We start from the raw sequence: 27,743 nt of genomic DNA, 5'->3' as shown, positions 1-27,743 counted from the left end.
AGAATTTAAAATACATCGATGTATAGTGTTAGGATATAGTTATTATTTGTCAGGACAATACTGCCGTGGGAAGGTAAAGGGCTGTATCTGCAGAAATGAATTATTTAGGTATTTAATACGAAACTGGTTTTGGATTCCATACTAACAAAGAGCAAAGTTAGAATTTGACTTTTTTTTTTAATTTATTTATTTTTAGCTGTAACCAAATATGCAAGCTTGTACAATGAAGCTAAGGTGCAATAAATGACAAAAATGCTCAAAAATGAAACACGTGCATATACTGCCCTTTGCTTTCCCACTGCAGAATAGTTATCAACAAGCTTGTTTAAAGATCATCAAAAAGTTAAATACACTTTTTTTATCGGGTAAAACTTTTGGACGGCTTTAGCCAGTAAAAGTTGGCTAACCATCTCTCATATGCAATGCTTTTTAGTTTGTTTCGTGAGTCCCCGATTTTCAAACAAATTCAATACCTTTCCATCTGGCCTGAGTGTGATTTCAATTTTTCTTTTAAAGAAAATTATGATTATCATTTCTACCTTTAACCTGGACCTGCCTCAGTAAACGATGTGAAACACAAATATATGATTTCAATTCTTCTTTTAAAGAAAATTATGAGATTACCAATTCGACCTGACCTATCACAAATAAGAGATCTTCTGAGTTAAAAATTTTCTATACGATATTTCAGTTGTTCGTTTTACTCAACTGTTTTTGCTTGAAGTGATATAAGTGCTTCAGACGATTAATGAAAGAATCGGTTTTAAATTTTGAAATAGTTGTTTGTTTTATTTACTACACGGAGAGTGTAGTTAAAATGATGCGTCTTCTTTGAGAGTTATAAAGATAGAGTTTAGGGTTATTAAATTTAAAAAAAAAATAATAATTCTTTAATTCACCCAGCTGTATAGAATGGCCAGTGTAAACTGAAATAAAGTAAACCAGCAAAAACTGAATGGCATGTTTGATTTTTCACACTTGCCAATTTCTTTATTTCTGATGACCATTCTTAGTTATACAGTCGAACCCCGATTAGACAAATGGAAGGGGGGAGGGGTATGGTGAAGTGTGACCCTTTGTGACAAAGGTGGGAGGGAGGGAGTCAAAAATGATGAAAATAAGATTGACACCATTTATTATTGCTAAGCAAACTACATAAAAGTAATTATTTTAAATGTAACCTTTGATGAAGTAGCAGGGCCCAATTATGTTATTGGGGCCCTATCCAAAACATTTTTTTTTTGGGGGGGGGGAGGAGGCGTTCTGCAAGTAAATCCTAACGAACCTCTATTTAACGAATTTCGTGATTTAACGAAATTTTCTTTTTCCTGACTAAAATGAAGGCAAAAACACCTATTTACCGAATAATAAACCCCAAGTTAACAAATTATTTTAACAGCCGAAAGAAAAAAATTTTTTTTTGTTAATTCGAGTTCAGAATTATTGGATTGTTTTCTAAATATTACATCCATATTGCCCGAAACAAAAAAAGGGGGGGGGGGATTTTTCTTGGAATTCGTAATTTTTAACGAACGAAGAGGCAACTAACGAATATTGATTCCAATGCAGAAAGCAATAATGAAACTCCCATTTAAGCTTACTTTTTCAAAAGCTTTACATGGCCTGGAAACTAAAAAACATATCTCATGCAGCAGGCTGAAAATGGCACAATAATTTCTTTTCTCCATAAAGTCGAAAGAGAACTATTTCGAATCAAGTATTAAGGAAATTGTCAAACATCTATCACTCAGTAGTTTAAAATTTCACATAAGTAGTGTGTAATAAGTCGTGGAAAGTGGAATAAAAAGTGTACACTTTCTAATTATGAACATTTTTGCGCTGTTGCTAATTAGGGGTTTTAGATAAGCTAAGTGCAGTTTTTTAAATTTCTTTTCGCACCCCTATCTTACGGTGTCCGACTGTACCATGTTTGTTAAAGAACCACGGTATTTTACGTCAAAAACTTTAAACACATGCTATGTAATTTTACCTCGGTAACAACGGAATCGAACGCGAGTAAAAAAAAAAGTTACAGCATTACGTAAGCAATATCCTGGAAATCCGGTGAAAGTGGGAGTAAATTAAGTCATCTTGTTCTCCTCAAGGATACAATGCCTAAATCTTTTTATTTATTTGTTTATTTTTTGCAAATGCAGTAGCATTTTTTCTCACGTTTGTATTATTGCTCTTTATGCAATACAAATGAATTGAATATAACTTTGATTCGGAACTCCAGCGCTCGAATACGCTACCTTGCGGTGATTTACAAAACTGCCGAATGAACTAAAACATTGCCACGTTTTAGTTCCATGTGTGTCTGTTGACGTAAACACAGGCAGTTTGTTCTGAGTATTTATTAACGCAATCGATGTGTCTTAGTTTGCTTTCAGCTACAGAAATTAATTCGTCCCCAAAGAGTATTCTCGAGCTTCTCAAAATAATGTTAGTTTTCCTTATTTCTTTCAAAAAAGTATTAAATGGTGGACGCGTAAACAAGAAAACTCTGGATTAACAAAATTGGATAACGTTATACCAGGTAAAATTTTTTATTGTATGAATTTGTAAGAATATGAGCTTTTTTTAATCTTAAATTAATTTAACTAATCATATTTTACAGCAGCATTTAGTTGGAATATACAGTATGCAAAATATTTTCTTTGATTTATTATCGTAGAACAAAATGAAAAATGTTTAACCTAGAAAGAATTTACTTTATTCCTTTTATTCTCAGCTGAAAGGTTTCGCCAAATTTGTTTAGGGTTATAATTTTGGTATTGTGCGAGCAAAGTAGCCTTGGCGAGATTTCGCGTTTTTAGTTAAACCATTTTTAATTTTTATCATGAGTGGAATAAAATGGTAGTAAGATTACAGAATTCGATAAGTGAAAGGAAATAATGGTCAATCAACTGAAAAGAAAACTACCACCATATATCCGTGAGAATTTTGTTGATGATTTGCATAACATGACACAATTAAATCGTAACTCAGAAATTAGAAAAATCGAAACAGAAAATTTTTAAATGAACCGATTCGGGAATTCGAGAGAAATAACCCAGCTACAAATGGAAAAAAAATAAGCGCTAGCCAAGCAAGGCAAAAAAGTATCATCTTCTTTCGATAATAATTTGTAATGTCATATTGAATTTTCTAGCATTAATTGTTGTTCTTGTCAGGCCACAATTATCATTTAGTTTTATCAAGAATTGATAAATATCGAATTCAACATCGTGGAAATAGCTGTTTAGAACTACGAACTACGTAGTTTGCATTAATCTTTAACGTTTAGTAATGCTTCTTGAATTCTCATTTCTTTCTACGTGGGCCAGAATATCCACAAGACTTTGAAAATTAATTTAAAAAGAATAAAGCGAAAAAATCATACGTACGAACAAAAATCACAACACTTTTAGCATTTTCTTCGTTACCATGTGCGTTTGTTTTAGTTTTCAATTCCGCCATTAGACAGTGACTTCAGTGCCCCCTATAGTTCGTTGGAGTTGCGAATTTAAGTATTGAAGAATTATAAATCAATCCGTTCTTTTATGAGAACAAAGCAAAGCACTCTTGAACAGCTTTTCTCGTCTTGAATCTTCAGAAGTCTTGTCACTAATAAGAAAAAAAAAAAAAAAAAAAAACTTATTTCCTTTTATTTTGTTTTTTGCCGAATCTCGGAAATCGGAGAAAATTATAGATCCCCCAACCTTTGGTGCTTGAAACAATTTTCTTTCCACACGTGATAAAAACGAACTTAACTAGAATCGAACACAGAATGGTAAGTAATAGTTTGAGTTTCGCACGAAAAATATTTAGAATGAGTTTCAATAAATTAAAATTAGCTGTAATAAAATAAAACTAATGATTTTTCAGCTGAACTTGAATGACTGAATGATGATTAGAACTTCAATTGAAATAAGCTACAATGAAATGAAATTAATGCCCCCCCCCCCCCCGGGCTCGAAAACAATGTGACGTGCCGACTTACTTACCGTCACGGAGTAGGAAGAAGGAGAGAAATGTCCTACGGGATTGCTAGTGTAAAAGTGGCAACGTTTGTTCACTATTTCCAGAGGGCGCTGTATGTGCACCGCTCCCGACAATCGCAGGAGAGCAATGTAAATGATGCTAAGTTTCTCATTTTTTTAGAGGCAGCTATTAAAGCAAAAAAAGAAAAAAACTACTGGAAATTGGTTGTAATAAGGGGACAATATAGTGGACGATGTACGGCTTTCGTCCACAGAAAGTTAGCGCAGTATTTTGATGGAAAAATTTATTTTATTTTTCGTCACCAACTTGCCGAATTCGTCTGCTATTAATATTGCGCTGTGCGATGTTTTATTTTTTACGAGTTGGAATGTTTCTATTCCTGTAAATAATTGACGAAATGAGAATGTAGTAGAATTAATTACGTAAATCCTTTTTATAATTAGTTGTAAATTTCGTGACATGTTTCGAGAACTAATTAAAGCGAAATAATTTTTTGCTTTCACGACCTTCAACAGATAAAAATAAATGTTAATGTTCTATTCACTTAACTTCAAGCTGATATTAATTATAATAATTTTATTCACGGGTTTACTCACTGCTTAAACAGATTGCATTTTTTTCGACAACCAAATGGAAAAAAAAATTGAGAAACCTTATTCATTCAAAAAAATTATACCTTGGAACGCTTTTTTGAGATAGTTTGTGGGGTTTTCTGTTGAAAATAATCATGTGTATTTTTTAAATGAAAAAGGTTTCCCGATTTTTTTCCGATGTGGTTGTAGAAAAAAATGCAATAATAATAAAAAAATAATGATAACAATTCTGTTTAAGCAGTGAGTAAACACGTGAATAAAATTATTACAATCAATATCAGCTTGAAGTTAAGTGAATAGAACATTAACATTTATTTTTTTCTGTTAAAGGTCATGAAAGCAAAAAATTGTTTCGCTTTAATTAGTTCTCGAAGCATGTCACGAAATTTACAACTAATTAAAAAAAGTATTTACGTAATTAATTCTACTACATTCTCATTTCGTCAATTATTTTCAGGAATAGAAACATTCACACTCGTAAAAAATAAAACATCGCACAGCGCAATATTAATAGCAGACGAATTCGGCAAGTTGGTGATGAAAAATAAAATAAATTTTTCCATCAAAATACTGCGCTAACTTCCTGTAGACGAAAGCCGTACATCGTCCACTATATTGGCCCCTTATTACAACCAATTTCCAGCAGTTTTTTCTTTATTTTGCTTTAATAGCTGCCTCTAAAAAAATGAGAAACTTAACATCATTTACATTGATCTGCTGCGATTGACGGGAGCGGTGCACATACAGCGCCCTCTGGAAAAAGTGAACAAACGTTGCCACTTCTGCATAGTAAAGATTTATCTCCTTCCCTTTAATCTCCCTGCTTACCGTACATGTTAAAAAATTTGAGATTCCCAAACAAAAAAAAAATGCAAACTTCTCTTCAAAGTTGGAGCGAATTTATTTGTATTCATGCTTCCGATATAGAACGAAATATATTTTCTAGCAAGTAATCCATGGTTGGAAAAACTTTGATAGGTCGAAAACAGCTTATTTTTCTGTAAAATTTAGAAACTGTGCAAGGGATTTTCAGAGGGCAAAAAAAGTTGAGTTACCAATCTGCTACACTTATACTACAAAACACCAAACTATTTAAAAAAATATAATTGGGGTTTATATTGCGACTTTTCAATCCGTGTCATTTCGAGGATTAAAACCATTTCTCGCTTCATTACAATTTGTTGTATTAACCCAATTTCAAGTTATAAGTATATCCCACCGCCCTTGGCCTATTTATTTCTCACCTTTCGTCATTTTCTTCGAATTTAAAATAGTCTGGATACTTCGAATTGTTTGATTTCAGAACAAACACCATCTAGTTACATAACAAAATCTTACCTTATTGTTCGTTTAGTGTCTTTTTTATACAGCACTTACTCTAAACTAGTTTTAATAATATTTCTCATATATTTATTCATCTGAGTTAGAGCAGTTTGTTGAACCATGACGGACAATCACCCGTGCGTTTCTTTTCTTCTGTCGTACATATTTAATAATTTTGCGATCTTTATGCTGCCCGTTTTAGGAAAGCTTTGTGCAGAAAAAAGTTTCATCTATTGTTAAGAAATAATGTATGATTTATATAGCTCTGTCAAGATTTGAAGGCTTTGCTATTCAATAAAATATTGTGATTCACAGAAGTGCGTCAAAGCGCTATTCAGCTAGAGCCCAATTCACTTAGAACGTTTTTTGATTTCTATCTCCAACAACGCAAATGGCTAAGTGAAAGAAATATATGATGAAAAAAAGTTGTTTGTAGTGAACAGTTGTGCTGTAAATTCCCATTAAAGATGGATTCAAACCGAGTGGATAGAACAACAACAAAATATGTTGTACTCTTTTAAAAAAGATATGCTATAAACAAAGGTGCCCCCCTTAAGAGCAAGCCCCCCCCCATTTCGCTATGACTTCCTCTATCCAAATCAAAAGCGCCTCCCCCCAAAAATGAGAAAAATACTCGTAAAAACCCTCCCCTCCCCCTAAATATCTCAATGGCTCAGTCTGCGTCACGACCCCCCCCCCCCCTGCTATAACCCTTTTGGCGGCAATCCCAAATATACTCGGGCTGGTCTATGTAGTTCATCATTGAGCGGGCATAGTCCGCGAAGGGAGTTTTTAAGAAATACTGTACACACACATTGTGCTGCACGCAAATCGTGTTTCTTTAAGGCATTTCTATGAAGTACAGTAAAACCTATTTACAACGATACTGTTGGGACCTAAAAAAAGTATCGTTTTCGACAGATTATCGTTATAAACAGTTTGATTATTCATGCTGACATTTTGCTGGGGCCAAAAAAAATATTGTTATAGACAGGTTATCGTTATACAGTATCGTTATACACAAGTTTCACTGTATAATGTTTTATTGATGGAACAAATGCTGGGCGCCCCGAACTGTCCTAACTCAAATTTTTGGAAGGTGGGAAATTCAAAATTTGCCGAAAGATATTCCAATTTTGAGGAGAGGTAAAATACAAGCATGCTAACACATATCTTACACAACGTCCAATGGAAACGAACATTTGGCATCATAAACACAATGTAAAAATTTTTTTAAACGAATATTGTCGCCTCGCATATCCGACACACATCCTTCAAATTTGCCGAATAAGGACGTTTTTGGGAGATCAGTGACCTCCCATCCGAGCACCCCTGAATAAATGGCGTCCATTGAGCTCGAATAGTAACATGAGGTGTGAACACAAATCAAGTTTATCTCATTTATTTGTTATGCACGGCATTTCAGTGACTTCGAAGCATAAAGATTTTTTGAGACGAAAATTCAAAATTGCAATGTGTCAACTTCATATTTCAGCAAAAGTTGAAAATATAATGTAAAAGTGGAGGAAACAAAGTGAAAAAGTGAAAAGATTTTATGTATTTACATTTTTTACTGACACTTCATGACAGCACTTCCAATTTAAAAACATAAAGTAACTAGCATTACAATGATCGTTTTTATTTTAAAAAAGAAAAAAGAGGTGAAAAAATATTTTGAATTTTTTAGCTGCACCTGCAATCTTTATTTATCATTATAGGTGTTTTTTCACGTTTTGTTGGTGTATCGACTTGGGGGAGAAGGGGTCATGGCGCAGACTCCACCATTAAAATTTTAGGGAGGTTTTGAGGGGTATTTTTCTGTTTTGGGGGGCCTCACTTTATATAGGGAGTGCGCTCTTTCTCTTGGGGGGGGGGCACCCCTGCGTTTTATGCATTTTATTCACCCTATTTGTGTTACAAATCACGATACAGGAAGTAAAGAATATATTCAGAAGACTCAATTTTGTTTTCTCACTTTTAGATTTAAAAAAAAAAAAGTACCTTTAGCGCTTTTAGTTTGTCTAGTAAAATATTTTGAACTTACTAAGCATCATAAAAGTTAACCTTTAGAATCTTTGAGCAATTCAAAAATGATCAAGTCAAAAAAAAAACTTCTTTTCCCGCACATTATATATCGAAAATGTTTTTTACGGCAAAAATTTGTCTTAACGAACTCCGCCTGTTTGTTTGATTAGAAATCATAAATAATTGTGTTTTTCAACTCAAGAGACTCATGATGGGGTTACTACCAGGGCTGTGGAGTCGGAAGGAAAATAGTCGACCCCGACTCCGACTCCGGATTTTTTATATATATTTTTAATTGTATTTTTTCAACTCCCTCTCTCCCTTCAGGGGAAGGGGGAAAACCTCTAAACAGATTGAAATATTAATTCCTTTTTATGAAAATTTCGCATTTTGCTTTTTATTGTAAACCCAAGACGCATACAACGTTACAAATTCAATTTAAAAATCAAATTTTCCAATAGTTACGAGTTAAAAAGTGAGATGACTTAAAAATCCCTTTTAAAAAATTTGAAAAGGATTATCTGTAATTTACCCCCCCCCCCCCCCTCCCCATTAATGTTTAACAAATAGATATTGATCAAATCGTGTGCTTTCAATTTTTGAAAGCTGTAACTTGAGAGAAAGAAAGCTTTTTTTCTAAATCCAAGTGGGGTGGGTAGCCCCATGTGACACCCATCTGGTAGATGTCACCCAAAGTTAATTTCCAGTTTGAAAAAAAAATATTAATACTTTAATTCTGAAAATTTTCGCGAATATGTTTTAAATTGTATTTCATCAATAAAATTTCAACGAAAATAGGGCACATATACGTCAGGAGCTAATTTTAAAACAAAATGCGGCGGTATACAAATTTGTACGAATAGCTTTACTATACCTATATTTCTTCTTCTCTAAAGTTATGATTTAAATTTTATTGGCTGCTTTAGAATTAACCTTAATATGAAGATTTTAAAATTTACTGCAATTATTGAGTGTTGTAATCAAGAAATCATTTACACTTATTTTGTTTCATACTTTTTAGTGAGAACCAAGCTTATAGAAATCGTCTTAATAAATAAAAAAAACATTAGATTATTCCATCGGATCTTTTGGATTCGTGCTATCGTGCCAGAACTTTTTTAAATTTGCCGATCACCCTTAAACGTTTCAACCTTAGCTACGGGCCTCGACTTACTAATTTGTTACGTTTTTTTTACTAAACTGAGATCGAACATAACACTATATTTCTATTTTTATTTGAAAGTGATTACTTGAAAATGTTAGGCAACAAAACCGTTTGCTGACAGTTGCTATTAGTTAAGTTAACAAGAAGTTTTGTCTAGAACTAGACGAGCCTACTTTCCCGTATACCCATACTACTTTCTAGTACCTGATCAATATTCTCAAAAATAGCTAAAATCGCAAATGTTTTCAAACAAATTTTTAAAATACTTTAAGTTGATTTCTAGGAATAAAATATTCCTCACTCATCTAAAAAAAAATTAGATGCGTAAAAAATAAAAATAAAACTGAACAAATAAAATAGCAGCAACTTTTAAACAAAGCAGCTAATACACTTTTTCCATTAAAAAAATCTTTAACAGCTTTCGAAACGAAAAAATAATAATAAAAATTAATAAGCTCATTAAAATAAATTCATCATATCAAAAAAAAAAAAATCGTTTCTTTTTCCCTGTTGTCAAAAACAATTTTTAAATGAATTAATGCACTAACCAAAATAAATAAAAACAATAAAATGTCAACTTAAAGAAATAATTTTCATTGTCAAAAAAAAAAAAAAAAACAATCGTCTGCGCATAACTTGATGTAGAAACATAAATGACTTCGAGTTTATTCGCCGAAAACTGAATACCTAAATTAAAACTTTAGCGTAAAAATAAAAACAAGTCAAATCAACAATAATTATTTCACAGTCAAAACCATAGCTGCGGAGTCGGAGTCGGAGTCAATCTCATTTTGGGGTAAAGAAGTCGGAGTCGAATAACTAAGAATCGGAGTCAGTCATTTGTCCTTCGTGTATAAATTTTTGCCAAAGCTACGAAGTCAGAGTCGAAGTCGGGGAGTCGGAGTCCAATTAATTGTCGGGTACTGGAATCGGAGTCGGAGTCAAGTGCCTCTAAATTCTCGGAGTCGAAGTCTGGAGTTTGGCGTCAAGAGCTATTTCCAACAAAATTTGTTTGAAGTAAATCCGCTTTTAAGTACGGAATCTACATTGACTTTCAGTTTCCCCGTAGGCGCTAATGTTAAGGGATTTGAACTGTTCAAAATTGAACAGAAAATTGTTCAAATCAAAAAGATATTTTATATACAAGTTTTTCATCAAAAGCTTTTTCCTACAAAGTTTGTTTGAAGCAAATTCGCCTCACAGTTCGGAATTGCCTCGAATTTCCCCGTAGGCGCTAATGTTTTTTTGAACTGTTCAAAATTGAACAAAAAATAGTTCAAATCAAAAAGTGAAATATGGGAATGAGGTATTCTCGCCGAGATCTTTCAAACAAAAAAAAGTTTGTTCGAATCGGACTATTCATTCGAAAGTTATTAGGGGGGGGGGGGACAGACAGACAGACCGACAGACATTTTTCCCCATCTCAATACCCTACTTTCCAATTTTTAATTTTTCGATTTTTATTTAATTATTTTATTTATTTTTGACTTTTTTTTTGTTTTTCGCGATATTTTTAAGATGCATTAAGCCTTCTTTCATGCTTTTTTCTTCTTTTTCTGACTTTTACTGGGAAAGTAGGCTAAAAAGCAAGCAAAGCAGGGGACGGCTACAGAAAGTTCGGTAAGCACTCAAGCTAGCTAATTGCCATAATGGCAGTTATTTTCTCATTAGTATCTTTTTATACATGTAATCGAACCAATTTATAGTCAGTTTTTAAAAAATGCAAGGAGAGGAGTCGGTGAAAAGGAAAGAAAAAAAGAAGCCCGGAGTCGGAGTCAGCATGTTTTCTAACAACTCCGACTCCGACTCCACAACCCTGGTTACTACCATTGCGCGTCTTGCTCTGAGCAACTGAACTAAAAATTTTAGTTTTTCACTTTATCCTCAGTTAGTTTTAAAGCTTTTTATTTGAAACAATCGATCATACAAAAGTAAATGCTTTTTTTCTCTCTCTCTCTGTATATATACATTTAATTTCAGAAGTAGCATTCTTAACATCCGCTTTTAAGTCAAATCTCCTTTCTGTATTGATTTCCTTTGTTTTTAATTGTTTTCTTTCATTATTATAAAACTTCTTTCGACGTAACACTTTCTAATTTTTGCCGAAACTTGTTCGCGAAGTGAATAATAATTCTCTTAAGAAAAACCGGTTCTTTTTACGTAGTAAAACTCACGTTCAATGTGTAGCTATAGAGTCCTGCCTTCCAATATGCGAAATATACGAGCGTCTTAAAGGGACTTAGAAATTTTCGAGATAGAAAAAGCTTTTTCAAAAGTTTTAAAAGTTTTGCGTTAGGAAATTTTGCACTTCAGGTTTGAATACAATTGAATTCAGAAATGTAAGTAAAATTTTCTTTGTTTTTTCTGCATTTATTGGGCAAATTTTACTTATATGCAATCTGAATTAAAATACTAATTATATAATTTATCCACAATCTCCTCCTAAGCTTATTTTTGTACATGAACTGGACACATAAAGTTCTTTGAAATTTCATTAACACAATCAATCACTTCCCACTGTCATCAAGCTTTGCCCCAACCATAAAAAAGTACCAAGAGTGAAATTATTTTAACCTCTTCTCTGCGAACCATCTTCCATCCACCCATTGTCAGAGTCAAATTGAGTAGCATATTTTAATGACAATGATACTCGATATATTTTTAAAAAGAAGGGGATTTTTTTGAGCAATCACATTGCTTATTGTTCTCATTTGACGGTTTTGATGTTCCTATGATTTTATTTTCCCCCCGCCTCCCTCTGCAGCACCACCGTCGACCGGTCCCTGCCGATGCTGCTCCTACAGCGAAAACCGTCTCCAGGTTACGTCCATATTCCACACACACATTCACACACACATACACCTGCACACACACACGCATACATACACAGCTACCCACACACACATACATACACAGCTACCCACACACACATACATACACAGCTACCCACACACATACATACGCACCTACCCACACACACACACGTACCCACACACTGATGCCTGCACACAGACACAAACACACACTCCTACACAGTGGCGCCGACTCCATGGGGCCTGAGGGGGCCCGAGCCCCCTCAAAAATATTTTGGAGGGGCAGAGCCCCCTCAATAAATCAAGAAAAGTATTAGTTATATTATGCTTTCTAAACTCATAAATTTATCCTTTATTTTTCTTGCTTAAAGATAGTTTACCTTGTAAAATACATTCAGTAATGAGTTAAAACAAATAATTATTACGGTAGTAAGCAGGTTAACTGAAAACGAGTAGTGTGAATAATGATGGTGTTACAGTGCTGCAAGCACACTTAGAATTTGTCACAGTGCGCGAACTTACGGGTCAAATCTGTTGCCGGTGGGCAGCGCTGCGGCGAGCTCATCTAAGTGCTGCTGATCTGGAAAAAATATATGAGGGTTTGATTTGTATATTAAATGGGATGCGTGATGGTTTTGAATACTTTTGGGAATTGTGTTTAAAAGAAAAATCGTTACAAAATGATGATCCTTCGCTTCCTCGGAATCGACGTATACCAAAGTATGAAAACAACGAAGCCAGTTCACCGCACGCTTTCAAAATCCCAAAGGCAATTTACATTGAGGTTTGTGAAATGGTTCAATCTTGCATTATTGGGCTGTTTGCATCAACTGGACTCACACAGATCATTGCAGTTGAACAAAAGTGCTTCGCTTTTATTTAACAGAGGTGAAACAAATTTTAAAAAATCGAATTTTAAAAAATAACCTAGACATTGAGAGACTGCGTTTACACTTGAATATGTTAGCCGGTATAACTAATAAAAAAACAAATGGTCTTAAAAAAAACATGAGTAAATTAAATTACCTTTTTACGAAAATACTGTGTGTGTTTGTATTTATTTTTTCCTTTTTTCAAAGCCAAAAAATATGTGTCAGGCTTGTCGAGTTTTTGGGGTTCTAATGTTGATTACATGACTTTACAATGCTTAAAAAAAACTTTAAAACTCACTATTTTTCATCTCAAATTTAGAAAATTTTCCCCGGTCCCCCCCCCCCCCCCCCCATTTTTTAAAAAAAGTCGGCGTCTCTGGGAGTGCCTTTCCATTCAAGTCAAGTGTCCTTCCTACCTTATAATATCAATGCTTAGCTACGGCACTGCACGGCTCCCCATAAAATAGAACAAAAAAAATCTCTTACTAAGACAAGTGATATGATTTAAAAGTTGAACCAGAAAATTTGTAAACCAATTTTTAGATTCTTTTACTTCGAAAACGCCGTGTCACATACTGTTTATTTGTTAGAATTATACACACTAGAAAATATGGCATTTTCAAGGTTCAAAAATCTGACCTTTATTTGGGGTGGGGGACCTCCGAGGGATTACATAACACCCTAAACCCCCGGTGATGTCCAGCCCCCCCAATAATTTTTGCAAGTCGGCGCCCCTGCTCCTACATACACACACGTGATTGCGAAAAACAATTTGAATTCCAGATGTCAAAATTCAAATTATTATTTTTTTTCTTTTGAGAATTATGAGAACTTTGAGCTTTTTACCTTTCTCTAAGTTCTTGGCAGAATGCTCTTAATTCTTTCAGAAACTGATTGAGAAACAACTTCAGCTTTAGAACGCATTCAAAAAATTTCAGCCAAAATGTTTGGCATGATTAGTGAACCATAAAATATTTGAAGAAAGTTAGAAATAATTTATTGCGTTTTGAAAAATGAATTGCCAAAATAACACTGATTTGAACCCATAGGCTTTCTGTGTTGGAAGATATCCAAATCTTTTGTCTGAAATTACACACGAAATGATAACTATTATGAATACTCTGATGAATTACTCATGCATTCAAAAAGACCGAATGTTCGTCCTTTTCATATCCACTATTAATTTTCTGATGGATTACGAGACTGGTTTAATACTTTTATTCCTTTCAGATGTCAAAATGCGGTTCACATTCAACTTGTTATTGCAATTTATGTGTTCGAATGTGTCATTGTAATTTGAGTTACACATTAAACTTTTTTTCATGCTCATGGCAGAAATTAATCAGTATTTCGGCTAATTCACCTACACTTCAAAATTTCTAGTGAAATATCGTATATTAATTGTCTGACGTAGTAGTCTGTACGCGAGTAATGTTCTGCAAGCTCTGAGCTGAGATGCGTAAGGAATTTAAAGGTAGGTTGGAACAGAGTTTTGTTTTTTGAGTTATGCTACAATTTTAGAAACGGTTGAACGGTTGAAATTTAGGTTCATTAAATACTAGTGGTACCCGCACAGCTTTGCCTGTAGGAGAAAATTAAAAGGTCATTTGGTTCGCCTGTATATTTATAAATAATACATGATGAATTTCTCTCCAATATGCTATGTTAATTTGCTCGCCCATGTAACGGTTCCACGTTATGATAATTTGGTAATTTACTCGTCCATGTTATGATAATTTGATCGGTAAAATGTTCTTAAAATTGGAATAGAAAAAGAACAAAATCGAATTTTTGAAAAATCGCTTCTAGGTGCTCACTCCCATGCTACAAACTAATTTTGTGCCAAATTTCATGAAAATCGGCCGACCAGTCTAAGCGCTATGTGCGTCACAGACATCCAGACAGAGAGACTGCCAGCTTTATTATTAGAAAAGATTTCAAAATCATCTGCTCAGATTACGTAGATAAAATAAGATTCATACACTTTGATTCACAGAGTGTATATGAATAAAGCAAATTAATAAGTAATATAGACAAACTCTGAGCTGAAATGCATGGGCTAAAGATGTCATCATCAGCACTCTACTACCCACCTGCACAAAACTTTAAGATAGGTTGAAACACTTTATTTTTTGAACCACGAAAATTTTCTGACGCAAAAAGAGGGTAAGTTTGAAGTGTTTTTTTTTTTTTTTCTTCTTTTCTTTTGAAAGTTGATTGAGTGTTCTTAGCTATTTGATTCAGTTGAGTCCGATATTTTTTTTTTTTTTTTTGTGATTTTTAGTTTAATGTTAGTTTTTGTAGAAACTGTTGAATCGAATTTTAAGGAAATAAAATATTTCAAAATTATTCACGAACATTAGGTGAATTCGAGCCACATACGTTGCTTCACATACATTACGTATGCGTTTTGTATATCCCCTTGGGTAAATTCGAACATTCTTAGTTGATATATGGAATATTTCAGTGGCCCAACTAGGGTGGTTTTTTTTTTTTTTTTTGGAAGGGAACAAGAACCAAAACTATCCTTGCTGCCAGGGGTGCCCACCTGGGGGGGGGGGGAGAGGGGGTCTCCGCAATATTGAGGGGCCCTTGCCTTTAAGGGTGCACTCCTGCTTGCGTCATGGCATATTTGTTACCGTATTACGATTGGAAATATTCTTTAAATACATTATTTCTGTGAAGTGTTTTACCACCACTACCCTTGCGACCTTGAGGTACTTTCACGATTGCATACATTTGCGTAATCATATTCATATTTAGTTGACGCATGATATACGTGCTTTTACGAAACAAAGATAGCGTAGTGCTAAGCATTTATTCCACAAATAAATTTGTCAATTCCCCCTCTCCCCAAACTTTAAAAAAAAAAAAAATATTAAGTGCCATTCCACCGTCACGTGCGGGACAATCCTACTCGTTAATTTAACCAACATTTTGTTACAGGCCTTAATATCTTAATTAATCAGGTTTAAACACATTTTTTAATCTTTGCATTTGATACAAAGATACTCCTGACTCAGTATTATTTTCATTAAACAACTTTGTTATTTAAAATTTAATTAATTTGCACATTTAATTTCTTTTTTCTTTGCAAAAATGTATAAAAGTTTCTTTTCCAGCCATTAATGAATAAGTTACTAAAAATGTCAAAGTTTAATGTCTCTAATCTGTATTGAAATCGGTTTCCATGGGGAAAATATTCTGCTAAACCATGAGGAATATTTTTGAGCCCTCCCCCCCCCCCCCTTAAAATTTTGCATACGGCCGCCAGCTCATCGGCCCGTGGGCCGATGCGCCCTACCGCCTATGCGCTCTTGCGCCCTCAAACCTGAACACCTTTTTTATATGAAAAAAAAATTGTGAATTTATTTTATTAATTTTTATTTTTTGTTGCAACTTTTTTTTTTTTTTTTTTTGCACTAATAAACCTGTGCGACTTCATTTCGCTTTTTTTTTTTCCTACTCTTTAAACCAATAAACCTTGGTGTAAATTCGTTTTTTTTTTTTTTCACTTTTTTTTTTTCACTTTTTTTTTCTTGCGCCCTTTGGAGGCCAAGGTTGGCGCCCTCTTGCAGGACCCAGTCCGCCCCTGGTTTCAACTATGAAACTCGCGCCACGGTATGATAATTTGATAATATGTTTTGGTAATGTTTAACATGCAGGGAAAGGCTTTATTGTGACAAAGCTGAACTCGATCCGGCAACTTAACTGTTTCACTGGTAAGACTGTGTCATTTTAGGGGAACGAAGAAACGAAAAAGCGGTCAACAATGAATGCTGTCTACTGGAGTTTAAGGATAATCCACTGGAGTTAGGGTTAAAATTTCAACTATTTAAATATCATCAAACAAGCAATGGCTTCGTTCAAATGTAGAATCAATTTCCACCCGTCATATCTTGACAGGCGACTTAAGGGGTGCCCATCCCCCCAAATTCAATAGCGCAAATCCCCCTCCCCCGCCAAAAAAAGTTTTCTCAACCCTCTTCCCCTTTTTTATTTTTTAGTTTATTTTTTTTTAATTTTAATTATTTTTTAGTTTATTATTTTTTTAATTTAATTTATTTTTTAAATATTTTTTATGATTTTTTTTATTTGTTTCTTTTTTTTTATTTATATTATTAAAAAAAGTTGTGTGCTATGCCAAAAACATATGCACATTGCACACACAAACTAAATAAATGAATGAATTAAAGAAAAACAGAATAAAATTAAAATAAACAAGAAAGGTAAAAAATAAATCAGTACATAAATTTAAATTTTTTCCATTATTAAATTTAAATAAATCAATAACTTCCCCCCCCCCCCTGAAAATTTTGATGGCGCCATAATCCCCTTTTGTGGGCACCCCTGGGCGACTTTCTACTTAATAGTTTTGCTTATTAATATAGCAATGACGAAACAAATTGTAGATTTTGAAAGCTAAAGTTCCAACGTAAAAGAAACATAGATCATTTGTTGAGAAATAATAATTTAAATCGTTAGAGGGAAAAAAAATATGGATATAGCCTTTCCGCTGAAAACGGCCCTTTATCTCGCACGTGACGGTTACCAAATTTTGTTAAAAAGAAATAATTCTAAACAGTTATGACGAAATTTTTTGCTTAAAAAGTCACACATACATTTGTGATCTCTTAAGCAACAAAATTTTGTTCATTATCCTTTGAAATTATTATTTTTAATGAAATGTATGAAGCGTCACGTGCGGGACAAAATTACCGTTTTCCGTGGAATGACCCTCAAGTGTTTAGCTTTTGAAAGACTTCTTGTTCTTTCGAGACTGCTAGCATGTACTTAAAATTGTTACAGATACACCCAAACCTCTCTTTGTGCGGTGAATAGGGATCGCAAAAGAAAAAAAAATCGCATAAAAAAAGTTCGTTCGTTTTATAAATAACTTCGTCCGTTTTGTAAATACTATCGTCAACTGAGTCGCAATCCGATTGAAATGTTCATACACCGCACGAAAACAAAATTCGCACAGAAAAGTCACAAAAAAAAAAAAAAAAAAAAAAAAAAATCGCCCAAAAAAAAAAAAAAAAAAAAAAGAAAAAAAGAGCGCACAATAGATTATATTCCCTTAAATTTTCATCAAAGCTCATATTTCGTTAGATAGGCAGGCTAGTCACGTTACCCTAAGATCTGAATACATGAAATTACAGCTATTAAATGGTTGAAAAAAGCTCAGACAACGCACACACGACATGTGGTTTGAGTTGGAAGAGTGCTTTGAAAAAACTTTAAGCTCATTAAAAATTATTACTCTTTTGAAAATTAGCAAAAAACTAAAAATAGCAATGGCCCAGTAAACGAACCCAGTCAATCCTTTGAATTATGACGCGCTAAGAAGAAATACCGAACAGAAAAAGCAAAAAAAAAAAAAAAGATTCACATTGATTCCAAGTACTATATTTTCGGATCTAAAAATTTGAAATTCAATAATAATCACAATATAAAAATTTTTCACAGGGGGGTCAGCTGACCCTTTGACCCTCCCCTGAATCCGCTCTTGTGCGCAGCTCAATATTAATGTTGGATATTTTTGTTTTCAATACTTTTGGTTTTGCTACATTGAAAACTCTTACCTGAAAAAATGAATAAATAAAGCCCAGAATTTTATTTTCCAACGAATTGAAGTGGTTTGATTTTAGGATTTGTTCGCCATAAAAATCAAAAAACTTCTCAATGATTTTGCGAAATATTTTTTGGAACATGTCAATGTTAGTTTTCATCTAACACTTAAAAAATACTTTGCTGTTTAGTCAGTTTGGAAATTTTTAAATTAGAAATTGGAATTTTTTTATTATTGTTATGTGCAAAACTGTTTTTGAATTGCATCAAACTTTAAACGATTAAGCTTGACTTACTATCAATTTTAAAAGCTATTTATTTACTTCTCCCCCACCCCTTCAAACTATGTAATAGTAGTGCTCCCTCCGTTGTTGACGATGCAAAAAACTTCTTCAAGTACATTCAGCTATTACAAAAGTTGTTGATGTTTTTTTTCTTTTTCTGAATGATGGTGCCAAACGCTCAGATCCCGGATCCGTGAAATTTCACTGAACATTCGACTACAAATTTTAAGAGGATTGTTTTTCGTAATGGGATAATGGAAACAGTAGACTTTGGCGACTTCATAAAATACTTTACCGGGCCACTTTTTAAAAATCCTACCTATCACACAAAAAGTTAGTTCGTTGATTTCCCCCCCCCCCCTCCCACACAAGTCTTTTCTACTACGTCGCACTTAGTTTGTGATGTGAAAACCATCCCAATTTTTCACATGGTATCATACGTACCATGTAAGAAAATCATACGTACACTTCAATATTTTTTATCAACCATAATTGTTGCAGCACCATTGTTCAATTTTTATAAAAATTCATATCATACGTAAAGAGTAGCCTGAGTTAGGTTTCACATGCCAATAATTGAAAAAAGAAAAAAAGTCCTGGATTAAGTGGCTACTAAACTAGAAGTACCTACCGGGCAACTGGCGACTTGCTGAACATTTGAATTTTCAGTTCTCTAGAGAATAGTAAAAATGGTCTAAAAATACATTGTTGTTGGGGTATTCTCTTTCCCTTCTCCCCACGAATATCTTGTATGTACATTGAAAGAATAACTATCATCATTCGGAAGGGAAGTTTGCACATTGTTTGCTCCCGCATCTTCCCAAACTTAGAACTTAGAGTAACAAGACACTAGTCACCGGCTCAATTTCCGAAAATTTGAGGATTCTGAGAAAGCAGTTCGTGAAAGAACCCATTGTACTAAAAAACGTGTCCTAATGATGTGATACTACATAATCCTCTAGCATCTTGCTTTTTCTTTTTTTCTTCCTTCTAATTCCCTTCTTATCAGAACCGCCTAACATCTTTTTTTCTTGTAGCCAGTGACTCACGCACGAGTAAAATTCCTGAACTTGTGAACCTTTTTTTTTTCTTTTTTTCTGGAACTGAAAAAGAAAAAAGAAACCGAGAAGGAAACTTCTCATGACGTCACGCATGATCCGTTTTACTACACCCAATGTAGACGTACGACGTACTCAGTTAGTTGGTCAGAATCCCGTCAGAAGTCGCTGGAGTCAGAATCTTTTCGCGTCTGTAACCCGAAAGAAACGTTCCTTTCATGCAAAGTATGCGGTGCGGAGCGTTTGTTTGTTATGATGCGCAGAGTTCGGCGGCAACATGTCTGAGCATAATGTTGTTGCTCTGAATGGAAATGACAGCTTATGTGATTGTTTTGATCGCTTAAATATGGAACGTTGCTAGGTGGAATTATCGTGATTCGTAGATGCCGGGAAACTTACCGAATTTCGAAATGGTATGTATTGCGACATCCCTTTTAAAACTATAAATTAATTCATTCAAAAGCGTGTTTTTTTTTTCTTTTCTATTTTAGATTTTTTTATAAAAATGTTAATGTGTTTCAAATGTAAGATATAATCAGTGCTATTAATTTGCATTTGTAAGCCTTCATCATTTAAATGTAATAAAAATCCTCACAATTTTTTCTATTAGATAATTGTTTGTCAATTAACAAGCATAAAAAAACTGCCCACCTCTTAAACTTTCAATGAGGAAAATTTGACGTTAGTAATGACATTTAAATTAACGGAAAAATGTGTTACCACCTGGATGTTTGATTGTCATGAGTATTAACGGACATATTGACAACATAAATACGAAAGCTTACAAAGTGATCGATTTCAGACACATACAAATTATTTTGTATCAAATTTGTAAAAATTCAGAAGTTTATCTTATATTTTCAGTGGGTATACCTATACATTTTAAAAGAATCTTTCCATTAATATTAGGAACTGGACGGTCATTTAAGGGTCATGGGGGAGCAATTGCGACCCTTCCTAGCTTTATGAAATTACTTTATTTTCAAACATGTGAGATAGCATTATTATTCTTTTTCCGATGGAGTATTGTCCCCTCTCCCCCTTGAAAATTTTGAAATGACAGGCATATTAAGATCTTCCATAACGGTCCATCATTTTGGAGGAAGCTGTCCCATTCCCCATGGTTTTGTGAAATTAGTGTAATTAGCACATGTGGATGTGTGTGCCCCCCACTGAATGCTCTTTGCTCCTAACTTCGAAAAAAAAATTAAATGCTGGCCCTGACTTTCCTAACTGTTTTTCTCTCTTTATTTACGGTTATTAATTTCGGAAGTCGAATGATTTTAATACCATTGAACGATTTTATGACATTAACAGCAATCACAATAAGCAGAGGCTAGTGTATGAAAATAGAAAATAAGGGAGTGAGAGGGGAGTGACATTCTTTCATGAATTCCAGTGTTTTCTTGAAATGAAGAAACCCATTGCATTCCTTCAAAATAATCCTTCTAGTTTGTTTCAGCTCTAGTTCATAAAAAGTTTTTAAAAATTTGATGAAGATATAATCTCTTGGAGAAGCAAACTTTTAATAAATCTTTTCAACTCTTAGGTTGTTCTATATTGTGAGTAAACAGACTAGTGATTTGTTTAAATCAGTGGTGCCCAACCTACAGCCCGCGGGCCGAATGTGGAGCGGATCGATGTGACCCGCTGTTATGATGAATCGAAAAATACATTCAGAAACCTTTCAAAACAACTTACAAATAGTTGTTGCGAATTTGAAGCCTGGTATTTAGAAATTTGTTCCTACAGAACAGAGAGAATAGAAACTTCGTGCCAATAAAATAAGCATGTAGTAATGATAGCAATAATTCTTGATTTGTAATTTTCTTTCCTTTTCTGCGTTTTCCCATGTTCTGCAAAAATGTTTCCAAAATCTACAAAAATAAAAAAATAAAAACACATTTTAATTTTACAAGTGTTCTGACCCATGAGATTTATCTTAGATGAAGTGCGACCCTTAAGTAAAAAAAGGTTGGGCACCACTGATATTTAAACAAGTGCTCTGTGGTGAATGGCAAACGAAAAATTGGAACACACAATCACGCAATTTCTCTGGAGAAGAGCCAAGATTTTAAATTAAAAAAAAAACGAAAGAAAGAAAAATGGAGCAAAATGACACCACGCCCTTTTGCCTCATTCGCAATATGAGGATTAGATTTTGCAATTTGAGGTACAGAGGGCTGAACTCTAAGGATTAAAAGATGGACTTCTTGGGTTCTCTTCTAGAATGAACTCACACAATATGTAACTAAATCCTCATGAATGCCCATGTTTCCATGTTCTACAGCCTTGGTTTTCCTACATTTTCTATGGAACATTAAAGAACTTCCCTTAAGTTTCAAGTGCACTCCTTAACTATGTAATATTTTTTTGATTAAATTAATTTTTTTCAATTCCCTTTTCTTTAGAGATTATTTTGAAGAAATAGGGCCTCAAGCTATTTTACTGTCAATTTTAACAAGCTACAGTCAGAGATATTTTTTAACGCCTTTGCTGACGCACTGCCTTTGCTGACGCACTCCGTGCATTATGAATGCAGTGTGTAGCTAGGGAGGGAGCAGTCCACTCTGGGCAGTCAACTAGCAGGAGGACTTCTTATGATTAAAAAAAAAAGGAATGACATTATGCACTGAGAAAATCAGATTTTAAACTTGTCATTTTTTCTTAATCTTTATTAATTAAAATTAATGTAATACTGGCTAATTACTTGTATTAAATTTCAAATTTCAGCATAATGTAATTGCTAGTTTATAGTTTGTAGGTTTCTTCAGCACGCTTTTTGTGCACATAGATTTGGACAGTTTAAATCAATATTATACCCTTATTGTGTCAAAAACTACTTTTCGACGTCAAAAACCCAATATTGCTTTATTTTTTCAAGATGTTACAATAAAAGTGAAGGAAAGCCTTCAAATTTAATTTAAGAATTCAAGTAATAGTATTTTTTTAATTTTTTTTTCTTTTTCGCTTGCAAGTTTTGTGATACAACGAAACCTGTCCAAAATAACTTATAGTATACTTCGCTATCCAGTGAAGAGGGTCTTTATATAAAATTGTTTTTAAGGAGGTTTCCCATCAATCGGTCGAAGTGCAACGAAGCGGAAATGGTTCATGGTTCGGACTGTCATTCCACTCCAACTTTTTATCGCCTCCCAAGAAAGAAGTTCTTTTTACTAAAGCTACCCAACTGTAAATGTACTTCAAGCTCTAAAGATTTAATATGCACAAGTGGGAGGAACTTTTACTATATGTGGACGAGCCTGTTGTAGTAGCGTATCTTTTACAGAGGTGGTAGTTTCAGGAGTAACTCATGATTTCAGTGTGTGTGTGGGGGGGGGGGGTCATTCCTCTGCAAGACCTCCTCTGAAATGTTAAGTCTGTATCTTCCCCTACAGGTTTCACAGAAAGCTTTTGCATGATTTTATTTTTGCTCATCCCCCCTCCCCCCTTCTTCCGAAGCAAGCTCCTAACAAAAGTCGAAGGGGTGGAGAAAAACAAGCTAAACATTATGCATATTCATTTTTCTTTTTTTTCAATGTGTACGAGAGATTTTCAGGGATTCCCCCCCGCCCCCCCCCCATGATTTAATTAAGGACTTTTATATGACTAACCAACTTAGACGAGTGTAAAATATTTCTCCCCATTTGTTTCTGCGTTAAACTCCTTCGATATTTGCAAATAGCGGAAATGCCCCCTCCAAAGGAAAAAAAAACCCTAAAAACACTTTCGAAAAGTTTTATGGTGCAATCTGTCATGACCTCTCCCCCCCCCATTGAGGTCACGCCCATTGAGGTGATCCTTACAAATGAAATACAGTGTGTGAGTAACCTTTCTGAATTTTGTTTCTTTCCCTTTTGGCTTTTGATGTTAAGCCACTATCATCCCAGTTCATACGTAATATTTTTGTAGAGGATTTTTTGGTATAGTACCCAAGTTCATTTTAGAGAAAATTTTGGAAGCAAAAATTATCTTGTCATATCCATGGCTAAAAAATGAAGTGCTGCCCGTTTCGACATTATTAACGCTGTACAGGCTTTGTCGAAATTACTTTTTCTTTTCAGATTTCAAACGATAACGTGCTATTCTATATTCTTATGTTCTGTTTTCTGTTGAACTTTTAAAGGGGCTATTTAATTAAATGATTTAGATTCGAGAAAAGAAGGAGAAAAAAGAAAAATAACCATTTTCTCAGAGCTATTCGCAAACTTCGCCAAATGTTTGCTAACTGTCTTAATTGAACGTGAAATGATTTTAGAATTTGCATTCCTTTTTTATTTTTCTTACATTTTAGTTCTATATTGTTTTTGGAATGATACATTAAAGAGTCTACAATTCATAAAAGAAACATTGCAAAAATTCAAGAGCAATAAGGTATAAAAATGCTTTTTACTCAGGGGTCGATCTAGCGTCAAATTGGGGCCGCTTTGCGGCTCCTTCACAAAATTCCGCATGGCAAAAGCGGCCCCATTCACAAAATTCCGCGTCGCAGAAGCGGCCCCATTCACAAAATTCCTCATCGCAAAAGCGGCCCCATTCACAAAATTCCGCGTCGCAAAAGCAGCCCCTTCACAAAAATTTATAAAAAGGCAGCCTTTTCACAATATTTTTTAAACGCAAAGGTGTACGCATCTATGCGGGAGCCTCTTCCACCTTCCCCCATCTTATCTTTTTGCTTGCTGCGTGAGGTGTTTTTGCTTGAGAGCGTCAGAGGGGGGACGGGAGAGGGACACTTGTGATTGGTAGCTTGTTTTCAGGAAAATCTTAAATTTTACTTTGATTACGCAATATATATTTAGTATTAATTTGTGTTGAGTTTCAAAATCCAATTCTAAAGTAACTTTACTTAAAATGAAATTATGTTACATGCTGTTTTTATATTTTTATTTCTTTTGAAGATCTTGATTTCCTTACATCGGCCATGGTAAACGAATTTTTCGCATTTTTGATGTTTACTGTACCTTGTTAAGAAGCAAACAAATAAAATTTCTTATATATTTATTAACATCATTAAATTGCCAAGTTTTAAACGAAATACCTACTCTGTAAGAACGTCAAAAAATTAAACGCTGAATGCTGGTGCAGTATTATTTTGGGTTTTAATTACTTTTAAGTTTTTCAAACACATACATGGAATCTTTAATGAGTATTTCACTTCCGTGTTAAGAAATATGTGATATCTTTGAGTCTGTTCATATTGTATTTATTAGGAGTTATCATTACGTTCAGCAGCATGTGCAATTTTCATTGCTCTTAAAGTATTTGAGAGGGGCAAACAGGAAATCTGTTGTGAGACTTTCACCTTAAGAAAGTGTGCCTTGCATATGTATATTTGTAAATAGCAATAAATGTAATGTATGTGTCAAATTACGAATAAAATGTTAAGGGTCTTACTTCCCTCCTCCCCCAGCGCATTTTCTCTTGACAGCTTTCAGGTATTCTTCAAGAACTTGCAATCACCCCTGAAACCTGTCTAAGGCTTTTCTGTAACAATACGACAGCTAAAAATGCTTTAATAAAATCTTTTCCAAGAAAAAAATCACGAGAAGGTCTTTTTTACAAAAATAAAGAAAATTCACAAAAATATTTTGCTTTTTCACAAAAATAACGAAATTTCACAAAAATATTTTGCCTTTTCACAAAATGGGGACCCAAAAAATAAAACCTGGATCGACCCCTGTTACTTAAAATTTTCAGCAAAAGTAACTCAAAGCAATAAATTTGTCCGAGTGACAGTAGATTATAAAGAGAGGTTTAATTTCTTTTCCTTGAAATCTATCTCAAGAACTGATAAATATTGCTTTTCTTAAAAGCATTGATACCTTTTTTTTTTTTTTTTTTTAATAATTTGTGCCAGAAGTTTAAAGAAACTATTTTTCTATTTATAATGGATGATATAATCTAATCAGTATTTCTGAAATGTTTATTCTGAAAAATTGATTTGGAAACGGAATTTATATGCTCTATTAAATCTTGATTGCTTGGAGTCAAAAAACTGATTTAAAGAGATCATAGATTTATTTTATTTTAATCCTTTAGTTTTATTTTTAATGATTTGATGTTTATTAAAGCTGTCCCTTTTGTTCTACTTTCTTTATAAACGTTGAAAAAAAAAATGAAGGAAAGAAGACTTGTATTGTGAACAGTTCGCTGAAAACAATGGTCAACAATAAATTAAACAAGACAAAAAAGTTGATAAAGTAAAAAATTTAAAACTATGCTAGTGTGATAGAGGTCATCCCTAAATGATGTTAGGTTCTGAGGGCAGGAAGGGGGCTCCTGAAATTGAGACAGTTTGTGTCAAGGAGGAAGGAGGAGGCAACAGGAAGTGTAACATTACACATTTTGGTTGCAATAAAAAGTATTTGAACGTGGCAGATGAAACAGTTATATATTTTTTGTGTTGGTATTTCTTTTTGCATTTTAACGTTTTCCTTTTAAAAGACAGACACCCCCCCCCCTTTCAAATGACTGTTTTGTATGCGCATTGATTCCTAATTAAAAGTTCAAATTTAAAAAGTTTAAACTCCTGTTTTGAGTATGTTGTATTTATGCAGTAAAGACTTAAACGAAAATATATGAAATTCTAAAGCATTATAGTATTTATTTGCTCTTTTGTATTGATATTTAATTACAATTAATTCTGTTTTATAAATACTTTGGGGAAAGCAATAATGCTTTTCCCAAGCCAAAGGAACTATATCCTGAGTGTAACATTAACTCTCATTGGAATATACGCAAAGAAAAAAACTTAATTTGCCGGGTGTGACATCATTCAATTCACTTATGGGCAAAAAAAAAAAAAAATAATTTAAAAAAAGTAACGAAAATAAATTTCCATTCTGATATTTTGTTGTGCAAATAAACATGTAATATGATACTTTGCTGAACATGTTTTTTGATAATGTTTGTCTTTCTCGTTTTAGGATCCATTCTTTGGAAGAGCAGTTGAGGGAACTAGAAATACGAAGTGAAGATCGCGTAGAAACAGAAACACAGAAATTCAAAGAGATTATGGTAGATATATAAATGTTTCTTTTCTTTCTGTTATGTTTCATGAATTTACGTTTTATTTAGGAACAATAAATATTCAAATGCTTATTGGCTGGGAGTTAAAAGATCTTAGTTGATGAACAGGTTAATTTAGTTTTTGAGAAAATATTGATTCTTTTAAATGTTTCCACTAGCTTTTCAAATTAAACTATTATTCTTGCATATTACTAATATCAAAATAGTTTGCAAGCAGAGAAATTTTCAAAACTTGCAACAACTTTCTTACTACAAGAAAATTTTCTTTCGAAGGCCGATTTTTTTTTCTTTTTGTCTTAGGTTTTCTTTTTATCTATTGAGGTCTTAATTTTTAACTTATTAAATATTTTAAGGTTTCTAGCATTTTTAATTAATAATATTTCTAATTTGAGGCAGATTTTTTTTTTTTTTTTGGAAACTATTTGATGAGAAATCTTAATGATTATAATTGAAGAGGGTACAGATAAAAGGCAAAATGTCATACTTTTGTTTGAGTTTTAGTTTAGTTCAAGATGGCAACGCTGAGTGTTTGTAAAGTAGAATTTGTTGTTTACTTAAACACGTAAGAAAGGAGAAGGAGCAAGGTGAAAAAAATCACCTTAAATTTGGTATAGGTATAATTGATGTAAAGTACAAAGAAAAAAGATTGGGGTTTCGAATCTTCCAACATGACTGTCTCGAAGAGTGGAAGAAGTTATATTTTGTCTATCTTCCCTGTGCTATTCAATTTTAAAACAGTTCTGCCGTTCATTTAAAAATACACGCTGTTGAAATTTATTATCTTTTTGTATGAAGTATAGTTGCATAAGGGTGAAGAATGTCATCAATTTTCAAACACAAAATAGGTTACAGATTAACTTTTTTTTTCTTATGTGTATGTATAATACAAAGTTTTTACATCTTTTTAAATTTAATTTATCATTCTTAATTGCAATCCTGTTAAAATTTCTCAGATTCCTCCTGCTTGAAAATAGACTGGACAGGAGACCCTCTTGTTGAAGATTAGTGGTTTTTTTCAAGCACTCC

General features: G+C 33.5%; 1 protein-coding gene across 5 annotated transcripts in view; it reads left to right on the top strand.

Moving 5' to 3' along the window:
- LOC129223396 (rab11 family-interacting protein 3-like) overlaps nucleotides 1–27,743 on the top strand; it is a 205,483-nt gene that overhangs the window by 160,076 nt on the left and 17,664 nt on the right. For all 5 annotated transcript variants that reach the window (XM_054857990.1, XM_054857988.1, XM_054857989.1 and 2 more), the window contains one exon: nucleotides 26,615–26,705. In XM_054857990.1, the coding sequence (XP_054713965.1) occupies nucleotides 26,615–26,705 (91 nt within the window). The remainder of the gene's footprint in view (nucleotides 1–26,614; nucleotides 26,706–27,743) is intronic.

The sequence above is a fragment of the Uloborus diversus genome, chromosome 5 (genome assembly GCF_026930045.1).
Source record: "Uloborus diversus isolate 005 chromosome 5, Udiv.v.3.1, whole genome shotgun sequence".
NCBI lineage: Eukaryota > Metazoa > Arthropoda > Arachnida > Araneae > Uloboridae > Uloborus > Uloborus diversus.
Note: the sequence above shows the minus strand (reverse complement) of the source record. Positions and strands in the feature narration are given on the sequence as shown.